The sequence below is a fragment of the Dendrobates tinctorius genome, unplaced genomic scaffold, assembly GCF_039654945.1.
Source record: "Dendrobates tinctorius isolate UK_male_01 unplaced genomic scaffold, ASM3965494v1 ptg000249l, whole genome shotgun sequence".
NCBI classification, from domain to species: Eukaryota; Metazoa; Chordata; class Amphibia; order Anura; family Dendrobatidae; genus Dendrobates; species Dendrobates tinctorius.
In genome coordinates this window covers 3,453,582-3,476,888 of record NW_027361916.1, presented here as the reverse complement: position 1 = coordinate 3,476,888, position 23,307 = coordinate 3,453,582, and the positions used below count along the sequence as shown (strand labels likewise).

General features: G+C 45.1%; 3 protein-coding genes and 1 pseudogene across 4 annotated transcripts in view; 1 reads left to right on the top strand and 3 right to left on the bottom strand.

Moving 5' to 3' along the window:
* Window positions 1-19,573, bottom strand: part of LOC141063267 (uncharacterized) — a 41,430-nt gene extending 21,857 nt beyond the window's left edge. Inside the window, exons 1-2 of one of the 2 annotated variants that reach the window (XM_073557329.1) lie at window positions 19,479-19,573; window positions 1,364-1,524 (exon numbers count right to left, since the gene is read on the bottom strand). The gene's annotated coding sequence lies outside the window, so the exon portion shown is untranslated. The remainder of the gene's footprint in view (window positions 1-1,363; window positions 1,525-19,478) is intronic. The other variant, XM_073557330.1, reaches the window with a different exon arrangement.
* The window catches only part of LOC141063328 (gastrula zinc finger protein XlCGF66.1-like), a 243,991-nt gene that overhangs the window by 90,863 nt on the left and 129,821 nt on the right, over window positions 1-23,307 (top strand). The window lies entirely within an intron of this gene.
* On the bottom strand, window positions 454-13,437 carry LOC141063268 (uncharacterized; annotated as a pseudogene).
* On the bottom strand, window positions 20,969-21,753 carry LOC141063308 (gastrula zinc finger protein XlCGF66.1-like). The gene is made up of 3 exons (XM_073557364.1): window positions 21,501-21,753; window positions 21,192-21,371; window positions 20,969-21,109 (listed from the first exon to the last, which is right to left on the bottom strand). Exons 1-3 carry the CDS (start codon window positions 21,576-21,578, stop codon window positions 20,969-20,971), a joined length of 399 nt encoding a protein of 132 aa, XP_073413465.1. The 5' UTR covers window positions 21,579-21,753.

The following is a 23,307-nucleotide window of genomic DNA, read 5'->3' as shown; positions in this document are numbered from 1 at the left end:
CTCCAATGAACTGTTTGTACCAAGGACTGTGACAAGAACAAGGGGGCATTCTCGTCGTTTGGAGGAAAGACAATTTCTGCACCAGCATAGAAGAGGGTTCTTCACGGTAAGAGCAGTGAGGCTCTGGAATTCTCTTCCTGAGGAAGTAGTGATGGCCAACTCACTGAATGAATTTAAGAAAGGAATGGACGCTTTTCTTGTGAATAACAGTATAGAAGGTTACGAATAACAGAATATTATAGGTAGATAGTTGACCCAGCTTAGGGGAAGGAATTTTTTTCCCTATGGAGAAAATTGGCTTCTACTCTGTGGGTTTTTTGCCTTCCCCAGGATCAACAATGCAGAACAGCTGCACTAAAAATAGGCTGAACTAGATGGACATAAGGTCTTCCTTCAGCCTTCAAAACTATGTTACTATGTTATTATGAACATAAAAAAGGCTTCTCCCCTATGTGACGTCTCTGATGTTTATTAACAGTTGATTTCCAAGTAAAATATTTCCCACATTAAAAAAATGAAAATGGCTTCTCCTCTGTGTGAGGTCTCTGATGTCTAACAAGAATCACTTTCCGGTTAAAACATTTCCCACATTCTGAACAGGAAAAAAGGCTTCTGCCCTGTGTGCGTTCTTTGATGCGTTCAAGAGCCATTTAAAACATTTCCTACATTCTGAACATGAATATGGCTTCTCTGCTGTGTGAATTCTCTCATGTGTAACAAGACTTGAATTATGAGTAAAACGTTTCACACATTCTGAACATCAAAAAGGCTTCTCTCCTGTGTGAGTTCTTTGGTGCTTAACAAGATTGACTTTCAGGCTAAAATATTTCCCACATTCTGAACATGAAAAAGGCTTCTCCCCTGTGTGAGTTCTTTGGTGCTTAACAAGATCCCCTTTCTGGTTAAAACATTTCCCACATTCTGAACAGGAAAAAGGCTTCTCCCCTGTGTGAGTTCTATGGTGATTAACAAATTGTGATTTACGTGCAAAACATTTCCCACATTCTGAACAGGAAAAAGGCTTCTCCCCTGTGTGAGTTCTATGATGAGTAACAAAATGTGATTTACGTGCAAAACATTTCCCACATTCTGAACAGGAAAAAGGCTTCTCCCCTGTGTGAGTTCTCTGGTGCTTAATGCAATTTGATTTATTGCTAAAACATTTCCCACATTCTGAACAAGAAAAAGGCTTCTCCCCTGTGTGAGTTCTATGGTGAGTAACAAGCAGTGATTTGTGTGCAAAACATTTCCCACATTCTGAACAGGAAAAACGCTTCTTTCCTTTAGGAGCAGTTTGTTTTTTAATGCCTCTTTTGTGACTTTGATTTTCCTTAGTAGTCAGTAATGAATCAGAAGATGGGACCTGTTTCATAGGATCAGATGACAGATCTTTGCTGTGAATGGATGATGAGATATCTGGACTAATGGCATTCACTTCAGTTGTATCCTGTGAGATCTCAAGATCATCAGATTTACAAATTGAAGATGTCAGCTGTCCCTCCAATCTCCTGGTACAGTTATCTGCTAAGATAAAAAACAATTTTCTTTAATAAAATATCATTGAGTTTTATATTTTTGAACATTTCTACTTAAAGAAGTTGCCCACTACTGTAACTTTGTTTTTCATATATCTTGCTATTATGTGCCACTAAAAACCCACTGTGTTTATTTTAGCAATATTATCTATTATCATCCTCTCGCAGGACATTTTCAGTGCTGGCTCCAGCTCTCATGGGGTAAATCGACAACTTTCTTTCTCCCGACTTACTGTGCTCTAATACTACAAGTTCCATGATGCATTGCACTGGCCTCTAAGCCAGCACCTAGCACACCCACTCCAAAACACACCCAAACCCCTCCCTCCTCTATCTTCAATCTGAAGCATCTTATTGTAAGGGTCTGTGAACACGTTGTGGATTCTACTGCGGATCCGCAGCAGATTTGGCCCTGCGGATCCGCAGCCGATTCTCCTGCGTTGTACAGTACCATTATAGTCAATGTAAAACAAAAAACGTTGTGCACATTCTGCAGAAAAACTCACTCGAGAAGTTCATTGTGGATCTCTGAATGATCCATTGTTGTCCTAAATGACTAATGGTGATAAATATAATCATATAATTTGTAATGTAAAATGTCTATGTTTCTGGAACATTCTAGAAAATCCCTTTGTCACACAGCTGCAGCCCCCCTCCTTTTTGGTTTCTCACTTCTTAGCAGCTGGCTGTGTGTGTGCTCTCCGCTTGCATCTTAAACATGATACTGTCCATTTCCTCTCAAAGTCCCTCCATCCCCCCTCCCTGCAGCAGCTAAGTGGAAAAGATGTTCCTTTGTTTAAAACCAGGGGCTTGAATGCAGCTATGGGAAGTATTAAAACAATTCATATTGCGGAAACCATACGCAGCAGAGATATAAAACCCACATTTCTGCGAAGGGCACAAGGCCAGCTTACTAATTCCTAATTTTGACAGTTATAACCTCTCCAGAACCTGAGATATGGATTGCTCCCAAACGGAGTGTCTTAAGTATGGCATGCTTGGTGTCTTCGGATTCTATTTGGTAAATCACAAACAGTGATGCCCTATGTGTGTTGGTACGGGTTTTTCTCGTTTATAGTTATTCTAAGTTTTGCAGCCAAATCATAACTTGGAGAGAGGGAGGTTGGACCTCTCCAGACCGCCCATTTCATGAGGTCACAGACCCTAGTCTATAGGTATTCCCTAGCAAATTCCAGTCAGTTGGAGCTACAGAGTCCGTGCTGACAAGAACCCCCAGATGAGTGGAGACGTGTGGCTCCTCCTTCTCCCCCCACATGGTCTGCCTGATATCGACTGAACACATGTGAGTGTTACTTTCTGCCATTTAATCCCTTTGTTTTATATTTGTATTGTACATATTTAATGTCTCAACTTTATAGCAACTTTTATCTGTATAATTACTGCCCTTTCGGGAATAAATGATAAAATTCTATTAATTTGCCTCCATGCTCTAAGAAACGAACTATGCGCCTTTTTTAGATATTCGCTACTAATTTGGGGTTTGCCGCAGACCCTCTTAATTAACTCTTTGATTAAGTAAAGCGTGGCAGTGTGGTGTGCACGGCTGGCTAGGCTAGCTGGCAGTACAGACGGGTCTTACATGCTGAATGAGGGGCTGCAGCCACAGCATTGATAATTCCCTTACTGCAGTAGTCCAGTGGCCCGTGCACAAGCAGCCCGTCCAGCGACTAATTATCCTAGGTGCAGTTCCCTGACTGACCTGAGGGTAAGGAGGACGCTGGAGAGCTGCGAGTTCCGAAGTGTAACTGAGAAAGTGGGATATACATAAATCCCCACAGTTCTTGGAAGGTTGTTAGCAGTGGTGGGGCATCCAAAATACCCCCCTGCGGTAAATTGTTAGAGCAAGATTAGCTTGCTGCATTTTTGTCACGTGGTGCCGGTGGTGGGATAACTAAGATAAGCCCCCACTGTGCCTGTGATAGCCGTGTGTCGGCAGTGTGTCACGTCCCTCCGTCCGCTGACCTGCTGGTGCCAGTGGTGGGATCGTGACGTTTTGGTGGCACCGGCCGCGCCGTTCGTCACAATTTGGTGGCAACGGCGTGCCTCCTGCTTGCTGTTCATCACATATTGGTGGCAGCGGTGGGCTGTTCATCACATAATTTTTAAGAATTCAGCTGGAAACAGCCATGTATAAGGACATTGTTCTGGCATAAAAGGCATGGAATCGCATCATAAGAAAAAAACAGACTTGAAGGAATGGGGAGGGAACAGAATGAAAGCTGTTACCAGGCGCCAATCAATAGGATTATATGTAAATAAAATTGTACAAAGTGCTGAGTGCCAGAGTCGGTGAATAAAAGTTATTAATGTGCACATACATTATGGTAAGGACTTGTGGAAATATTTGCAATTAATATGTAGATGAACGAATACCGACACTGTGTGAAAGGGTGTCAGGACAAAGGGAGAAATAATGAGGAGAAAAAAATAAAATGTGAAAAAAATGAATGAAAAAAATAAGGATAATGTAAAAGGTGAAAATGCAAGTACAAGTGAGTCTAAGAAGATGAGATACAGTAGGACTGTCAAATACTGAGCTCAATTCCCTCAATATCCATGGGTGAATGCCATATGGGCCAGAGGATTTGCCACTGTTCAGTTTGCTCAGACGCTGGCGACCATCTCTTGTGTTACACTAGCTACAGTAGGGTTCAGTATAACAGCAGTCCAGTATGACTAACCCGATTAATCCCTGTTTTTGGTATAAATTAAATTACGTGTCACACAATTTACCAGTTGGTGCAGTAATAATAATAATAAATTTTATTTCTATAGCGCCGACATTCCGCAGCACTTTACATTTCAGAGGGGATTTGTACAGACAATAGACATTACAGCATAACAATAATCACATAGATTATAACAAATACCAAGAGGAGTGAGGGCCCTGCTCTCAAGCTTACAGTCTATGAGGAAAAAGGGAGACACGAAAGGTGGGTGGTAACAGTTGCCCTGATTGTATGGACCAGCCATAATGTTAAGTGGGTAACAGTACGGATGCAGAGGGATAATGGATGCATAAAGCATGTGGGAACATGATGCGGGAAACCTGGTTATGGTAAAACTTTTGGCTGTGCCACACAGGGATAGATTAGGTTAATGTGTTGAGGCGGTAGGCCAGTCTGAATAAATGCGTTTTCACGGCACACTTAAAATTGTTATTCTAAGAAAACCACCAGACTCCGAATTCATGATCTGCGGGTTTTTGAGTCTGTGTATTAGAATGATGATCACAATAATAGCTGTGTGGAGATCAATCAGTGAGGGCAATCATTCTGTGAAGAGACAGGTGGGAATCCGGTGGCCCTTATCTAAGGGTGAGGCCAGGACATGTTGTACATGCATTTCTCCTTGAAACCCTGAGAAATATGGGTCGTTCGAGACATTGTTCAAAAGAACAGAGTACTTTGATTAAAAAGTTGATTGGAGATGGTAAAACTTATAAAGAAGTGCAGACAATGATCGGCTGTTCAGCTAAAATGATCTCCAATCCTTTACCATGGAAAGCCAAACCAGAGAGACATGGAAGAAAATGGAAGACGACCATTCAAATGGAAGGAAGAATAGCCAGAATGGCAAAGGCTCAGCCAATGATCGGCTCCAGGATGATCACAGTCTCATGTTACCTGTGAGGACTGTGACAGAAGTGCAATGCATGCCGTAAAGAAGAGGAGGTCAGGTTGCGCTGTACGTCACAGACACGAAGTGAGGCAGCCACGACGAGCGATGCATCCTCAGCCACAACTGTACCCCTGACCAGCAGCCGCGGGTCAGCAGTTCACAGAGGTGGCAGGGGCTACCTGGCCTGGATTACGGTGTTTAGCTATTTGCAGAGGTGGTGCAGAGTTTAAAATCTAATTTTTTGTTGCTAATACTGTGCTCCTACACTATCTGAGCAACATGACTGTGAAAAAGGGAAACCGTGATGGAAGGGGAATTAGACTTGGTGTTCACGGTGTACGTCGGGTAGCTGGTAATGTTTGTGAAAGCACTAGTGAAGCAACATCACATCCTATTCAAAGACAACTGATAACATGTTACTGGACAGGCTACACCACTACCTTTCTTTGGCAGTCGTCCAGCAGTATGCCTTAACGATGATACCCAGAAAGAGCATGTACTCGAGTGGATGGCAAGTGTAGATTCAATTGGCCTCTCCTCCTCTTCCTCCTAAATCACACCCAGTACAGTGCACAGATGTGGCACCAAATTTCCCCTTGCTTCCCCCCGCATCCCAACTATCCAACTGTTCAACTGCCTGTACGGAACCACAGATGGGTGAGTATGAAGAGCTGTTCACACATTCTATGCAGTTTTCATCAGAAGTGTACTCAAAAGCTTCGCAGAGTCAAGAGGAAGGAAATCTGCACCGATGCCCAAAATTTTTTTAGCTGGATCCGGGGCAGGGCAAAATAGGGTCCGAACAGCATCCTGACCCTCATCAGCAGATGTTAACCCCAGGGGGGCATGGTCCTGATGAGACTCATATCTGAGGTTCATGTGGACTGTACTGTGCTGTCAGGGCAAGAAGAGGAGGAGGGTGACTCCACTGGCGAGGAATGTGATAACACAGAGGATGATGATGATGATGATGATAAGGTGTTAGATCCCAGTTGGTGTGAACAAAGAGATACACAGGTGAGTAGGTCATCTGAGGAGGAAAAAGAGGAGGTTAGGTTGCGCTGTATGTCACAGACACATAGTGACACGGGTGAGTAGGTCATCTGAGGAGGAAGAAGAGGTGGTTAGGTTGCGCTGTATGTTGCAGACACGTAGTGAGGCAGCCACGACGAGCGATGCATCCTCAGCCACAACTGTGCCTCTGACCAGCAGCGTCTGCGGGTCTGCAGTTCACAGAGGTGGCAAGGGCACTGCAAATTATGAGCCAACTCACGTAATCTGCCAACTTTGCAAAAAACATTGAGCCGAGGTAAAAAGTGCAATAATTTGGCTACTACATGTATGAACTTTCACATGCGCAATCAACATAAGGGCTCTAAACGTGAACCAGGAAATTATAGGCCAGTAAGTCTAACCTCCACTGTTGGTAAAATATTTGAGGGGTTTCTGAGGGATGTTATTCTGGATTATCTCAATGAGAATAACTGTTTAACTCCACATCAGCATGGGTTTATGAGGAATCGCTCCTGTCAAACCAATCTAATCAGTTTTTATGAAGTAAGCTATAGGCTGGACGTGGTATATCTTGATTTTCCAAAGCGTTTGATACCGTGCCACACAAGAGGTTGGTACACAAAATGAGAATGCTGGGTCTGGGGGAGAATGTGTGTAAATGTGTAACTGGCTTAGTGATAGAAAGCAGAGGGTGGTTATAAATGGTATATTCTCTAACTGGGTCGCTGTGACCAGTGGGGTACCGCAGGGGTCGGTGTTGGGACCTATGCTAATCAACATATTTATTAACGATCTGGTAGAAGGTTTACACAGTAAAATATCGATATTTGCAGATGATACAAAACTATGTAAAGCAGTCAATACAAGAGAAGATAGTATTCTGCTACAGATGGATCTGGATAGGTTGGAAATCTGGGCCAAAAGGTGGCAGATGCGGTTTAACAATGATAAATGTAAGGTTGCTGTGCATTACCATTGTGTGAACAGCGCCACATACAAGTCTTCATTGTGCATTAATATACCAAGCATCCGTCCCTCCATACATTGGTAGTTTGTGAGCGGTTGTCTCATCGGTATTCTTGCACCTGTGTTGCCCCCATCCTAACTATATGGGCTCACTCACCCTGATAGTGCGTTTGTTTGGAGGTCTGGGCAGGTCAGCATCTCTGCCTTTTTGCTGTGGTTTTGAACATTTGACATTTGCCTGAATTTTTATATCTACACGATTTACACAAATTATATTTTCTTGTCTTAACTCTATACTATTTAACATTATAAGTTGTGTATTTCTGTAATTATCTGTATGTATACATGATTAATTACCTCTTCTGTCTCTGTAAAAACAATCCCCTTTAACCCCTTTCTGACATCGGGTGTAAATGTACGCTGATGTCGGTCTACTTCCTTTGATGTGGGCCCTGCCGCTTTTCTCGCTCATGATGGGCCATAAGTGGTCAGCGCTCATAGCAAGTGAGCAACTCTGCTACATACAGGTGATCTGATCATTGCATGTATGTAGCAGCGCTGATCGGGTTATAGCAGCTTCTAGCCTCCAATTGAGACTATAGAAGCATGCCTGTGGAGACATGGGGTGGTCAGCGGGCGCCCCAGTCCTCTGGCCGAAACCACATGGATCAGGGATCATCCCACTGAACGCTACTCAGACAACACACGGTGAGGGTAAAACAGTGTGGCAATGCTTTATTGAACCACAAAACAGGCAGATAACACATAGAACAGTCCCAGCAAAATACCCAACAGAGTGCACATTACAGAGTCTTATCCTTCCGCTGATTCGCTCCCAGGATCGCTACCCCACCTGTGGCACGCACAGAGAGGAGGTAATGACAAGCGTAGGAAGATGACAGTCCATACAAGGTAAAAGGCCAGTTGATCCGAGGATGACAACCTGGCTTCTCCAAACTTATCTATGGTTTAGCGATGATCAATGGAGCAGATCTGTATTCTTCCAACCAAGGCTGAAAATCCCTAGGTTGTTTCCTATAGAATGATAAATCCGTGTCCCTCGTAATGGAGCCATGATGTAAAATGGCTGCTGTCCTGTCTCTGGTCCTTTTGAGATGTATAGATGTCTTGGCAGAATCTCTCTGGCTGTTTCTCTCTCAGTCTCTTTATACAGAGGCATGTAACCTATTTTTAGACTTAACAAGTGTCCCTCATTCAGTATTTACATAAAGGGTAAGAATGGAGATGAGATTATTATAGCATTACTTGATTATTTAAACTATTTGCATAGTTTTTCCCTCTGCTTTAGAAGTCAACAAACTAGCTCCATAACACAATGCATAATTAGCATATCAGCAAAGATCACTAGTGATCAAGGATAAGCGCACAATAAAAGTCAATATTACCGGCTTACACAAAGAAAAGTCTGCTTTCTTGACCAACCAGAAATCAACTCAACACTTAATTTTGAAATTATTCACACAATTGGATACTCCAAAAAATTATTTTTGACTCCAAAATATGGTATAAGAATTGTTTTATTATTTATTAAACAACATATTAAAAATATATATTAATACATTAATGAAAAAGGGAAGGTACATCTAAAATGAGGAACTAACAGAAGCAATAGGTTTATCCACAAAAACCACAATTCAATATTAATGATATTAACATATGCTCCTAGACCAATATGGTGCAATGCAAGCAATCATATAGATTTGTAACAGCCTAAGGCTAAAGCGGCTATAATTACTATGGACTTCAGTGCAATACTCAGAAAGCTACCAGTTAAGCCCTCTTGACCGCCACTTAGTGCACTAAAAAGAGGATTAGACGCTGATCTTATAAACACATGTATAAGGCTGCCAAACCGACATGCCACAATTAGTACTAATGTAACAGCATACTATCCTCCCCAATCGAGCACCAGCCTTAAGCACAGTGTCCTAAAATAAGCATACCTAATGGTGTGTGGAATCCCCCGGGCATTCCTCTGCCCCGATGCGTGTTTCGCTACCGCTTCTTCGGGAGGCGCGGTCATGATGGGGGTGTGCTAGTTTAAATAGTCAAGATCTCTATCATGATTGGAGGAATGATGTGGGCTACAGCGCATGTCCAAATTCTTCGATATCACCCAGGGCTAAACGCCCAATCATCATTTCAGATCATTACCGCGCATGCGTCAGTTTACCGTCCCTGCTCTCAAACAGGGGAGGTATCCGGCGATCACGTGATCCGTGATGCCGCGTCATCAATTAAGATGACGCGGACCTCACCTAAGAGCACTAAGGAACGCCTTCTACCGCTCCAGCTAGGATCCGAACCACGCATGCGCACCACTAAGATGATGATAGATGGACAAGTTTTCCCTGAGTGGTACATATTGGACCGTCTGAAAACTGAGTTTAGTCTAGGACAATTTGTCTGCAATTCTATTTACCGTATATACTTGTGTATAAGCCGACCCAAGTGTAAGCTGACCCCCTAGTTTTGCCACAAAAAAGTGGGAAAACTTATTTACTCACGTATAAGCCTAGGGTGGAAAATGCAGTAGCTACTGGTAAATTTCAAAAATAAAAATAGATACCAATAAAAGTAAAATTAATTGAGACATTAGTAGGCTAAATGTTTTTGAATATCCATATTGAATCAGGAGCCCCATATAATGCTCCATCCAGTTCATGATGCTCCATACAAAATACGCCCCATATAATGCTGCAAAAAGGTTAATAAAGGCCCCATAAGATGCTCCATAGAATAATATGCCCCATATGCTGCTCCATAAAAGTTATGGCCCCATAAAATGCCCCATAGATTATGCCCCATATGTTGCTCTATAAAGGTTATGGCCCCATAAGATGCTACATAAAGGTTGTGGCCCAATATGCTGCTCCATAGATTATGCCCCATAAGATGCTTTATAGATTATGCCCCATATGCTGCCCAATAAGATGCTCCATAGAATACGCCCCATAAGATGCTCCATAGAATATGCCCCATATGCTGCCCCATAAGATGCTCCATAGATTATGTCCCCATATGCTGCCCCATAAGATGCTCCATAGAATAGGCCCCATTTGCTGCCGCTGCTGCAAATAAAAAAAAGACATACTCACCTCTCGTCGCTGGGGGCCAGGTGCTGGTGTGCTGAGCACGCAGGGACACTGGCAAACTATGGGGAACATGTGCCGGTGTCACCGCTGGCTCAGGACCCGGCACCTGAGATGTTCACCTGTCCCCGTTCCAATGCTGCTCGCTGCTGTCTGCCGAGTACTCTGTCAGTGGCGTTGAGGCAGCAGAGGGAGCGCAATAGCTATGACATCACGCCCTCTGCTGCCTGAACGTCACTGACAGAGGACTCGGCTGACAGCGTCAAGCAGCGTTGGAACGGGGACAGGTGAATGTAGCATATACTTACTCCCTTGTGGCGCGGTCTCTGCAGCCCCGTTCTCCCATGACTGCCTTCAGCGGTCACGTGGTACCGCTCATTAAAGTCATGAATATGTGCATATTCATGACTTTAATGAGCGGTACCACGTGACCGCTGATGGAAGGCGCCTGAGAGCGTGGGACAAGCAGGGGGGCTGCAGAGACACGCCAGGGGGGTCAGTATGATCTGACACCACCCGCTCCCCCTTCTCCGCTGACCCCCTGGCGTATATGACTCATGTATAAGCCGAGAGGGGGACTTTCAGCCCCAAAAAATGGGCTGAAAATCTCGGCTTATACGCAAATATATACAGTAACAGCAGTTACAATACCAAACTAGACAACCAAACAAGAGACAACCCATTTAAGAAGATTCAATTTTCGCTAAAACTATTCCAACACTAAGAACATAAAAAAGGCTTCTCCCCTAAGTGACACCTCTGATGTTTATTAACAGTTGATTTCCAAGTAAAATATTTCCCACATTAAGAAAAGGAAAAAGGCTTCTCCTCTGTATGACTGCTCTGATGTCTAACAAGAAGCGCTTTCCGGTTAAAATATTTCCCACATTCTGAATATGGAAAAGGTTTCTCCCCCATGCGAGTTCTTTGGTGCCTAACTAATTCTGATTTGTTGACAAAATATTTCCCACATTCTCAACAGGAAAAAGGCTTCTCCCCTGTGTGAATTCTCTGGTGATTAACCAATTGTGATTTCCGGTTAAAACATTTCCCACATTCTGAACAGGAAAGAGGCTTCTCTCCTGTGTGAGTTCTATGGTGACTAATAAGATGCTCTTTCTTGTTAAAACATTTCCCACATTCTGAACAGGAAAAAGGCTTCTCCCCCGTGTGAGTTCTATGATGGTTAACCAATTGTGATTTCTGGTTAAAACATTTCCCACATTCTGAACAGGAAAAAGGCTTCTCTCCTGTGTGGATTCTCTGGTGCTTAACACAATCTGATTTATTGTTAAAACATTTCCCACATTCTGAACAGGAAAAAGGCTTCTCCCCTGTGTGAGTTCTATGGTGATTAACAAATTGTGATTTACGTGCAAAACATTTCCCACATTCTGTACAGGAAAAAGGCTTCTCCCCCGTGTGAGTTCTATGATGATTAACCAATTGTGATTTTTGGTTAAAACATTTCCCACATTCTGAACAGGAAAAAGGCTTTTCCCCTGTGTGAGCTCCATGGTGATTAACCAATTGTGATTTCTGGTTAAAACATTTCCCACATTCTGAACAGGAAAAAGGCTTCTCTCCTGTGTGGATTCTCTGGTGCTTAACACAATCTGATTTATTGTTAAACCATTTCCCACATTCTGAACAGGAAAAAGGCTTCTCTCCTGTGTGGATTCTCTGGTGCTTAACACAATCTGATTTATTGTTAAACCATTTTCCACATTCTGAACAGGAAAAAGGCTTCTCCCCTGTGTGAGTTCTCTGGTGACAAATAAGATGCTCTTTCTTGTTAAAACATTTCCCACATTCTGTACAGGAAAAAGGCTTCTCCCCCGTGTGAGTTCTATGATGATTAACCAATTGTGATTTTTGGTTAAAACATTTCCCACATTCTGAACATGAAAAAGGCTTCTCCCCTGTGTGAGTTCCATGGTGATTAACCAATTGTGATTTTCGGTTAAAACATTTCCCACATTCTGAACAGGAAAAAGGCTTTTCCCCTGTGTGAGTTCCATGGTGATTAACCAATTGTGATTTCTGGTTAAAACATTTCCCACATTCTGAACAGGAAAAAGGCTTCTCCCCTGTGTGGATTCTCTGGTGCTTAACACAATCTGATTTATTGTTAAAACATTTCCCACATTCTGAACAGGAAAAAGGCTTCTCCCCTGTGTGAGTTCTCTGGTGACTAATAAGATGCTCTTTCTTGTTAAAACATTTTCCACATTCTGAACAGGAAAAAGGCTTCTCCCCCGTGTGAGTTCAATGATGATTAACCAATTGTGATTTTTGGTTAAAACATTTCCCACATTCTGAACAGGAAAAAGGCTTCTCCCCTGTGTGAGTTCCATGGTGATTAACCAATTGTGATTTTCGGTTAAAACATTTCCCACATTCTGAACAGGAAAAAGGCTTTTCCCCTGTGTGAGTTCTCTTGTGACTAATAAGATTCTCTTTCTTGTTAAAACATTTCCCACATTCTGAACAGGAAAAAGGCTTCTCCCCTGTGTGAGTTCTTTGGTGCCTAACCAATTCTGATTTATTGATAAAACATTTCCCACATTCTGAACAGGAAAAAGGCTTCTCCCCCGTGTGACTGCTCTGATGTCTAACAAGAATCGCTTTCTGGCTAAAACATTTCCCACATTCTGAACAGGAAAAAGGCTTCTCCCCTGTGTGAGTTCTTTGGTGCCTAACCAATTCTGATTTATTGATAAAACATTTCCCACATTCTGAACAGGAAAAAGGCTTCTCCCCTGTGTGAGTTCTATGGTGATTAACCAATTGTGATTTCCATTTAAAGTATTTCCCACATTCTGAACAAGAAAAAGGCTTCTCCCCTGTGTGAGTTCTATGGTGAGTAACAAGCAGTGATTTGTGTGCAAAACATTTCCCACATTCTGAACAGGAAAAACGCTTCTTTGTTTTAGGAGCAGTTTGTTTTTCAATGCCTCTTTTGTGACTTCGATTTTCCTTAGTAGTCAGTAATGATTCAGAAGATGGGACCTGTTTCATAGGATCAGATGACAGATCTTTGCTGTGAATGGATGATGATATATCTGGAGTAACAGCAATCACTTCAGTTGTATCTTGTAGGATCTCAAGATCATCAGATTTAAAAATTGAAGATGTCAGCTGTCCCTCTGATCTCCTGGTACAGTCATCTGCTAAGATAAAAAAAACAATTTTTTTTTAATAAAATATCCTTGAGTTTTATGCTTTTGAACATTTCTACTTAAACTGTCCATAAAAATGGCATCTCCTATTCGGTGTGCTGGGGAGTTCTGTAACGCGGCTCCCCCTTTTCAGCGACGCGATCGGCATACACTGTCTGATCCTTAACGGATCGGCTTGGGGATGACCAAAGTCTATGGGGTTGGTACAAGTTCCGTTTGTCGACTTAGTCCATCGGCATTACCATTTTGTTTGCCGGGTCTGTAGTGGATGGTGAAGTCTAGAGATTGTAGGGCTAAACTCCACCGCAACAATCTGGCGTTGTCTCCAGAGACCCGATTAAGCCACACTAGGGGTCCGTTAGGAGGGAAAACTGTCGTCCATACAAATATGGTTGTAACTTCTTGAGTGCCCATACTACTGTTAGGCACTCCTTCTCGATGGCCGCATAGCTTACTTCGCGGGGCAACAGTCTCCGACTCAGGTAAGCTACCGGGTGGTCTTGACCGTCCGGCCTGACTTGGCTCAGCACTGCCCCCAATCCAAACATAGAAGCGTCTGTGTGAACAAGGAAACGTTTAGTTGGATCGGGTGTGGCCAATACCGGGGTATTTGTGAGGGCGTCCTTTAGCTGGCGGAAGGCTTCCTCACACTCGGGGGTCCAGGTTACCTGGCGGGGGAGGTTCTTATGGGTCAGATCAGTGAGGGGCTTGGCTACGCTGCTGCAATTGGGGACAAATTTCCTATAATACCCGGCGGTCCCTAGAAACATCATGACATAGGTTTTAGTGCGTGGGGTGGGCCATTTGGCTATGGCCTCAATCTTGGCTGGTTCTGGTCGCTGTTTCCCACTTCCCACCCAATGTCCTAAATACTGAACCTCTGCTTTACCCACGTGATACCGGCCTTGTGGATCCTGTCCAATACTGTCTCTAGGAGATTTAGATGCTCATCCCATGTCACTCTGTAGATGGCGATGTCATCCAGGTAGGCACAAGCATAGTCCTGGAGACCATCCAGAAGCCGGTCAGCCAGCCTCTGGAAGGTTGCGTGGCATTCTTCATCCCGAATGGCATAACTCGAAACTAGAATAAGCCGAACGGGGTGACAAATGCAGACTTGGGAATAGCGTCAGGACTTAGGGGGATCTGCCAATAGCCTTTGCATAGATCGATGGTGGTCAAACACTTTGCCCCGCCAGCCGGTCTAACAACTCATCCACACACGGCATGGGATACGCATCAGTCACCGTTTTCTCATTTAGCTTGCGATAGTCTACACAAAACCGGGTAGTCCCATCCTTCTTGGGCACTAACACTATGGCGGATGCCCAGGGACTGACTCTTCAATGACCCCTAAACGCAACATCTCTTGTATCTCGTTGCATCCCTTCTCGTACAGACTCAGGGACGCGTAAGGGGGGTTGTCTCAGTGGGGTCTGATCCTGGGTCTCAACCTTGTGTTGTGCCAGGCGGGTGTACCCCAGTCTCTCTGAAAACATCTTCTGTCGCTGCCTCAACAACGTCTCCACCTGCTGTCTCTCCCGGGACCCTAGGTTTTCTCCCATGTATACTTGGTCCCATGTTTTAGACCGAGTCCTCTCCCCTAAGACATCAGGCAAGGGGGAGTCCTGCTAAATCCTCTGCCTCGGGTGCACAGATGGCCACTACCTCTTCAGGGCGCTCCCGGTAGGGCTTCAACATATTCACGTGGAACATGCGGATAACCCTGGGGTCGTCTCAATCGGCGACATTGTAGGTGGTGTCGGCTATTTTCCCCACTACCTGGTAGGGCCCCTGCCATGCAGCTTTGAACTTGTTCTGCCTAGATGGTTCTAATACCAGGACCTTCTGTCCTATCTCAAAGATGCATTCTCTGGCCCTCCAATCGTACCATACGCGCTGGCGCCGTTGGGCCGCCTGCATGTTCCCACGTACAGCCTGAGTCAGCTCCTGTAGGCGGTCCCAGAATTCCAACACATAGGGCACAATAGGTATCCCTTCTATGGTTCCCTCCCCTTCCCAGTGTTCTCGCACTAAGTCTAGGGGTCCCCTTACCCACCTCCTGTATAACAGTTCGAACGGGGAGAACCCTGTGGATTCTTGGGGCACCTCCCGATAGGCAAACAGGAGGTGTGGCAAGAATTTCTCCCAGTTTCTGTAGGTCCTGGTAAAAGTCCCAATGAGTTGTCTTAATGTTCCGTTAAAACGTTCACACAACCCATTGGTTTGCGGGTGGTACGGGGCGCTTCTAATGGACTTTACGCCGCACGGCTTCCACAGTTGGTTGGTCACCTCTGCTGTAACTGGGTACCCTGGTCGTAGATAACTTCCCGGGGAAATCCAACCTGTGAGAAAACCTGGAGCATGGCAGCTGCCATGCAACCGCCTCTGGATACCATGTGGCATAACCTACCACTGTCAATATATACTTTTTCCCTGATGGACTGGGTTTGGCTAACGGCCCTATCAGATCGACCGCTACTCAGCTAAATGGCTCCTCCACAATGGGGAGGGAGTGTAGTTTGGCCTTGCAGTGATCTCCCCTCTTGCCAATGCGCTGGCAACTGTCACAGGTCTGGCAGTACTGACGAACATCATAGGTTACCCCCGGCCAAAAGAAGTTTTGTGTCAGACGATGCCTGGTGCGACTGACGCCGAGGCGCCCGGCCAAGGGTATGTCATGAGAGATTCGCAGTAGCTCCTGCCTATACTTCTTGGGATCTACTAGCTGTCGTTTTATAGTGGGGCTCGTCCTTGTGTGGCGCTGCTCTGTAACCCGGTAGAGGAGTCCCTGATGCCATACAAACTGTTCCCCTTCCTGTGCCTTCCCACGATACCCCTGTAATGAGGAATCCTCTAGTACCTCCCTTTTAAACTCAGCTGGGGTGGCCCAAGAAATGTGTCTGGCTATGGGGGCACACTGCTGCTCAAAGTCCTGCAGAAAGGCATCAATGTCTTCCTCTGCCTCCCCCAACTGTCGGAAGGCATTATACTGGATTTTTTTGTGGCTTACTGCTGACGGTACCTGGGCAGAGGCTAGAGCTCTCCTGCTCGCTGACTCTCCTCTCTCCGCTCTGCCATCTCCATCTTGACTAGCTCTATCTTGGCTGGCTCTACTTTGGTCCGCTCTGCCATCTCCATTTTGGCAAGCTCTATCCTGGTCCGCTCGGCCATCTTTTCCTTCAGACCAATACGCACAACAGCCATCACCTCTCGTACGAAACCTGCAGGGTTTGGGCCATAGAACGCCAGTCTGCTCTTTACCTCCCTCTGGAATTCAGTCTCTTCCACATTCACATTGGGGGGTGCTGCACTGTCGTGTTTCATGATGGCTGCTATCAAATCCGCTTTTGTTTTGTTGCTGGCGATTAATCCTCAAGCTTCCACCAGGTCTTTTAATGTATTCCTCTTTAACTTCTGGTAGTTGTTTTCCATTCAGTCCTTTACTCCTATAGACGGGTTGTCACATCCCACTGCTGCAACCTGTGTAACGGGGTCTTCTGTGCTGTAATACCTCTTACATTATCACCCCGTTTCTCAGGAGGTTCACTCTGGTTTTCCTCACTTCTGAATGAAGGACGCTGGTTCAAAAGGCTTTGTAACATGGGAACATATAAAAGATCACTGCTACTCCATGTATTTCCAGTGTGACAACATTTTACTCATCGGTCTCAGAATATATATACATACAGAGGGCAGGACAACCAATGTGTGTTGTGCCAGTAGATAACAGGCTCCAATTAAGACGCCAGACGTACATTACAATAGCCGTGGGATTTACAAAGGTGGGGGGAGGTCAGAAGTGGGATGTCTTGTTTACCTCTGCCCCGGGGGTCACAGCCAGTTGGTTGCTGCTTTAAGGGCATACATCTCCTATTCGGTGTGCTGGGGGGTTCTGTAACACCCACTATTATTACCCACAATGCCCATCATTGCCAGCCTTATGCCTCCATGACTGCTTTACAATCTTCCACACAGAACCACGTTTTTGAACTGTTTTGACATTCAAGCATTTGGATTATTTAGTGACAGACACACTTGAGTAGAGCTGACTTAACAATTTCCAGGGGTAGGTGGGGGGAGGTCTCCAGAGACACAAGCTGGGCACAATATATTGGGCACTACAATGACATTTTTGCTGTGAAACTTCTACTATGAGTTTCTGGAAATCATCCATGTAGGGAAAATGGTCACTATATCCATAGATGAATTCCCAGAGGGGTGTCATTTCCAAAAAGGGGTCACTTCAGGGGGGGATTCTGTTGTTCTGGCACTTAGTGGCTCTCCAAAGTCCCACAACAGCAGAATCCCCCTGAAGTGACCCCATTTTGGAAATGACACCCCTCTGGGAATTGGAAATTACACCTTCTGTGAATTCATCTATGGGTGTAGTGACCATTTACCTATCTACCTATTTTCCAATGTAAAATCTGGGGTTAAAACAACATTTTAGTGGTAAAAATATACCATATTTTTCAGACAATAAGACGCACTTTTTCCCAAAATTTTTTTGGGGCAAATGTGGGTGCGTCTTATAGTAGGAATATACTTACAAATGCTGCATGGAGGGCTCCGCCGGCATCTTGTCAAAGCCTGAAGACCCCCGCAGTTCCATTGCTGTAATGCAATGGTCTCGGGAAAAATGGCCACTGTAGGCGGCGCATGCTCAGATTCAGATCTTGTCCCGAGATCTTGTTGCCGAGATCTGAAACTGAGCATGCACCGCCCCCAGCTGCTATTTTTCCAGAGGCCACCGCATACAGCTGCTATTTTCCCGGAGGCCACCGCACAGCAGCAATGGAGCTTCAGGAGCCTCCAGCTTTGACAAAATGGCAGAGGTGCCCCCTACGCAGCAAAGAGCGCCACCGCCCCAGCACAGAGCGCTGTGACCACTCTTGCACCTGTACTGATTCCCCAGGTAAGCTGAATTCGGACTGTAAGTCGGACCCCCATTTGGCACATTTTTTCCCCTATTTTCCTTTTGAAAATTTGGGGTGCGTCTTAGGCTACTTTCAGACTAGCGTTCTGAGGCGCAGAGCAGGGCTGCCGCTAAGCTCCTCCCCTGGCCGCGCCTCCTCCGGTCAGCTCCTCCTATGGGCGCATGATGCTGCATGCAACTAGCGTACCCTACATTTAGCGTTGGGTACGCTGTCCATGTGCAGATATGATTTTGCCGGCGATTGTGCCCTTTTGGCTCTGCGCCGAGCACACAAAAACGCACTGTGTTGCTTTTTTTTATTTCCACGGTTCTACGTTATAAACTTCTGTGAAGCACCTGTGGGTTCAAGGTGCTCAATACACATCTGGATAAGTTCCCTAAGGGGGTCTAGTTTCCAAAATGGGGTCACTTGTTGGGGGTTTCCACTGTTTAGGCACATGAGGGGCTCTCCAAAAGTGACATGGCCACCGCTAATTATTCCAGCACATTTTGCCTTCCCTTCCGAGCCCTGCCATGTGCCCAAACAGTAGATTTCCCCCACAATATTATAGGCATTATCAACAATAACATCAACGCTATTATATGCATTATGTAATAATGGGGGCAGGTCAGTGAGGGATCAGGGACCTGTCATAAGCCAATACAGATGAATATGTAATCAGAGCACCACATAAAGCCCCGCCCACAGCCCCGCCCCAGAGCACGAGAATCTCATTAACTGAAAACTACAAATACAGATTAAACAACAGTAAACCAGAGTTGCATTCATTTATGGTGGACCATTGGAGCTACTATGGATCCTGACCAGAAGATTAGAGAAAATAATATTGCTCCCCATTTCAGGAGAGATTGTGCAGTAATCTGAATTCCTTAGGATCAGAAACAATGTAATTGGTTGTAAGTTCTATAGAAAAGGGCTTTCAATGCCCAAAGTCATTTGAACAGTTTTGGGTGGAGAAGAATGTTGTGGTCTAGAGGCAAAATGGTGATCATGGTAATATGGCCGGACTACACCACCGATAAAGCAGCCACAGCCGGTGACTGAGAGGAATCTGTGACTTCTCTGCATTCAATGGTTACTACTCACCTGGGTAGTCATATGTGGGAATCTTCTCTTTACACCACTCATCACCCCTCACATATGTCTCTGTAGTATTAATATGGGTCAGATCTTCACCCTGAAACAAATATTGTAAAAGTCACCGACAGATGGAGAAGTCCCATCTATGATCAGCTCTAATCCTGCCATCTCCACCGTTCTCATTACACAAATGTGGCACCCCCAGGAGTATGGTCGCCACAGTGGCATTGCCTTCCTCCTAGGGAGTGTGATGTCATGCTTGGAAGCAATAAAGGATCTCTCTAGCAGTTAACCACAACACACAACACAGTTTCCATTCCAGGCCAGCAGAGGGAGCTCTGAACCAAAACTGGGGGAGGAGCTACTCTCTGGGGGCCAGGAAGGAAAATTAGGGAGTTCTTGTGAGGAGGGCAACGTGTGTGGACATGGAGGAGAAGAGCTGGGGGATTGAGCAGAGAGTTCAGGCTCATTCCCAGCTATAGCGCATGGTCTGAAGCCCGGTCTCCAAGGCTGTACAGACACTGATGGTCCTGCAACAGAAACCGGAGGAATAGGAAGCTGTAAATGCTCTATTCCCACATAAGACTCGGAGGCACAACAGCGACATGTAAGCCAGAAGAGGAAGGCTACAGCTGTCTGCCATACGAGGGAGTTCTAAAGAGAATAAGCAAGTGGAACTTCGGTGTAACACAGTGCTGCAAGTACCTAAAAATAAGTGCTAGGAAGGAGACTACACAACCCATCTGCATAGAGAGATTCCTAAGTTGCTCCCAGGCTAGCCAGCTCCTGTGCCATCTGTAATCTGGACCCTGGACTGCATTTGCCAAGCAAAGTAAAGGTAAAGAAACTGCACCCTGTTGTGTCCTTCCCTTCTTCCTGCAACTCCGTCAGCACTGCTTAATCCCTGTGCCAGACACTGCATCCTCTTCCTCAATACCTATCCTCACTGCCCTGGGATTACTGCCCTACCTGTGGAGGGCCACAACATCATTGCTGCACCACACCATCTGTCCCAGAGGAACTGTCTGCAGCGTCGGCTTAACATCTTCATTGCCGAACACCACAGGTGGCATCACGAATCATTCACTCATAAACTTTATTCCATCACTTAACCCCTTCTACATGGGCGCCCAGGGACACGGACCGGGTCACCGCTGCTGTGACATTCCCCTTTGAGAGACCAGCCCGGTACCGAGTACCCCACTGCCCTGGCAGGGTGACCCACAAGTATAAAACATATAATACTGGTGGATAAAACAACACTGAGCACAAGACCTTCACAGCCGTCTACACATCATAGGGGAGATCTCCTGACACCTTCTCTCCATCTACCTGATGATCCTGAGGAGCACTGGGATCTTCTTGGTTACAGTCCTGTGGAAGAAGAGGACGGGGACATCTCTCTGGTGTTGTCCTCTTACTGGATAGATCTGGAGGAAACACATACAGGGACTGAATTCATTCTCTACATACAGATAATTATAGGCCGTGTGTATTTAGTCCTGTCTATTACCTGGTGATGTGAGGGGCTGGGGAACCTCCATTATGACGTCCTTGTACAGATCTCTGTGTCCTTCTAAATACTCCCACTCCTCCATGGAGAAATAGACAGCGACATTCTGACACCTTATAGGAACCTGACACATACAATGATACCGTCATCCCCCGATCCCTTCATAGTGTTACTGTATAATGTCCCAGCATTCCCAGCAGTGTCACCTCTCCAGTCAGCAGCTCAATCATCTTGTAGATGAGTTCCAGGATCTTCTGGTCATTGATGTCCTCATGGATCAGGGGGTGAGGTGGAGGCCCCGTGATTGGGCTCAGGGGTCTTCCCCATTCCTCAGACACAGGGTCCTGACAGCGATCACTAGAGGTCTTCTTCACCACTGTGTAATCCTGGTAATGGAGAGACACATTAATAAATCTCACTACAGACATTTCCAGAGTCCTCACCTCTCCAGTTCTGTCCATCTGTTATTCCCATAGATAAGAATGATGGAATGTGACGTCATCAGAATCTCTCACCTCTCCAGTGAGACGGAAGAGGATCTCTAGGGTGAGGTGTAATATCCTCTCCGCCATCTTGTCTCTGTCCATATCCATCCTTGATGGGTAAATCAGGAAAATTCTCTTTTGTAGAAGATCTTCTCTGAGAGGATCCGATATTATAGAGACCTGAATGAGAAGAAGATGATCCGATGTAACATCATAAGAATCCTGTGTAATAATACAATTACTGGAGATAATAAGGGAAACATATGAGGAGATTTATTATCTTACAGGGTTTAGTTTTCTCCCCTGACATCTACTAATAAAACCTATATATTTAGGCCACAGACAACAAGCAGTTTCCTCCTCGGAGTCGGCAGCTGAACACGTTCCTCATAGACTCATCTTCCATAACGCTAATTCTCGTCTCATTACCGACACTGGAATCGGCATTAGCAATACTGCAGGAGATATTCATTACACGCGACATGAGAAATAACTCCTTCATGATGAGGACGACATCTTCATCTCCTACTGCGGCTCTAGAGACAGATTTGGCCAGAGTCGGTCACTGCCTCCATCCCCACCGGCCGTCTATATGAAGGTTTCCCGTCTTCCCCGCACTGGAATCTTCTCTCACGTTAGATCTCAGCTCTGAGTCACACACAGAAGTTTGAGGCTTTTAGAAAAGATTTTTTGTTTCCACAAACACAACGGACAGAAATGATCTGATCCCAAAGTCTCCATGTACAGTGATTTATGGGGTTTATTTCTGGCCTTAGGCTTTCCTATATTACAAGAAAAACTCCAGAAAAAGCCGATATTAAAATGTTTCTAAAGAAAATTGGCTCCAACAATTCTTGTAAAAATAAAAAGAAAAACATAAAAAAGCAGAAGACACATTTTATTATATTTTAACAAGTGAAACATTTTTTTTTTACAAATTAACTCTTTTGTGCCCCAGAACATAGATGTACACCGCAGGGACGGCACAGGTGAGGCTTCAACAAAAACCCTGACAGTTTAACCACTTGCTGCTGTGAAAAGCAAACATGGCATCTAAGAAGGTGTGACAGAGTTTGGCTGAATGCCCCCCACCTCCAAGTACTCGATAGTATGGGGCGGCCTAGTGACTCCGATACTTACATGCCTAATAATGGTGTCTGGGCTGCAATGTATGAAGGTCTATTAGGCCAGGCCAGAGGCAGCGTCCAATAAGTTATCTTATAACGCCCCCATACACATTAGACTAAAGTTCCATGAAAGCACTGATTTCGGGGGATTGGCCGACCATATAATGTATTTGGGGGCCTCCTGACAGATGATGTCAGGGCAGAGAAGGATCTGACATCCTGAATTTCAGAGGATAATCCGTTTGTTCTTCCTGTAGATAATCCTCCTCTAGAGGAGTCTGGAGGCGACTCTCTCATACAGACCACAGGAAAGCTGGAATATTTGTGTGTATGGGGGAGTCGGGAGAGATCGCCGTCTGCCAAATGACCGTTCAGCCAACTCTGATCTCATGTGTATGGGGCCGTTAGTATTACACTGACCGGCAGTGATGATACACGGCGCTACAGTAGTACAGGGCATCACCGGAGCCATCAGAGGCTTGTATGTTGTGTGATCGCACTGATCAGAGGGGTTTAAAAAAGGCTTAAAGTGGGAAAATATCACAGTTTCAGCAACAAGAAATATCCGTCACTATATGGAAAGCAGAGTCACTGCACAATGTTAGTTACGTCACGTCCATAACTACTTTATTATACTCTATTATCCTGTACACAGTGGAGTAGATAGAAATCACAGATCCCACAGCAATAGCTGGAATTGGACCCTCCAA

Bases quoted from the DNA above. Each gene is read 5' to 3' on its own strand.
- LOC141063308 (XM_073557364.1), bottom strand. From the start codon at position 21,578: ATGGATATGGACAGAGACAAGATGGCGGAGAGGATATTACACCTCACC. The intron at 21,372-21,500 runs GTGAGAGATTCT...CTCCATTACCAG, and splicing joins TCTTCCGTCTCACTGGAGAG to GATTACACAGTGGTGAAGAA. The intron at 21,110-21,191 runs GTGACACTGCTG...TGTATGTGTCAG, and splicing joins TTGAGCTGCTGACTGGAGAG to GTTCCTATAAGGTGTCAGAA.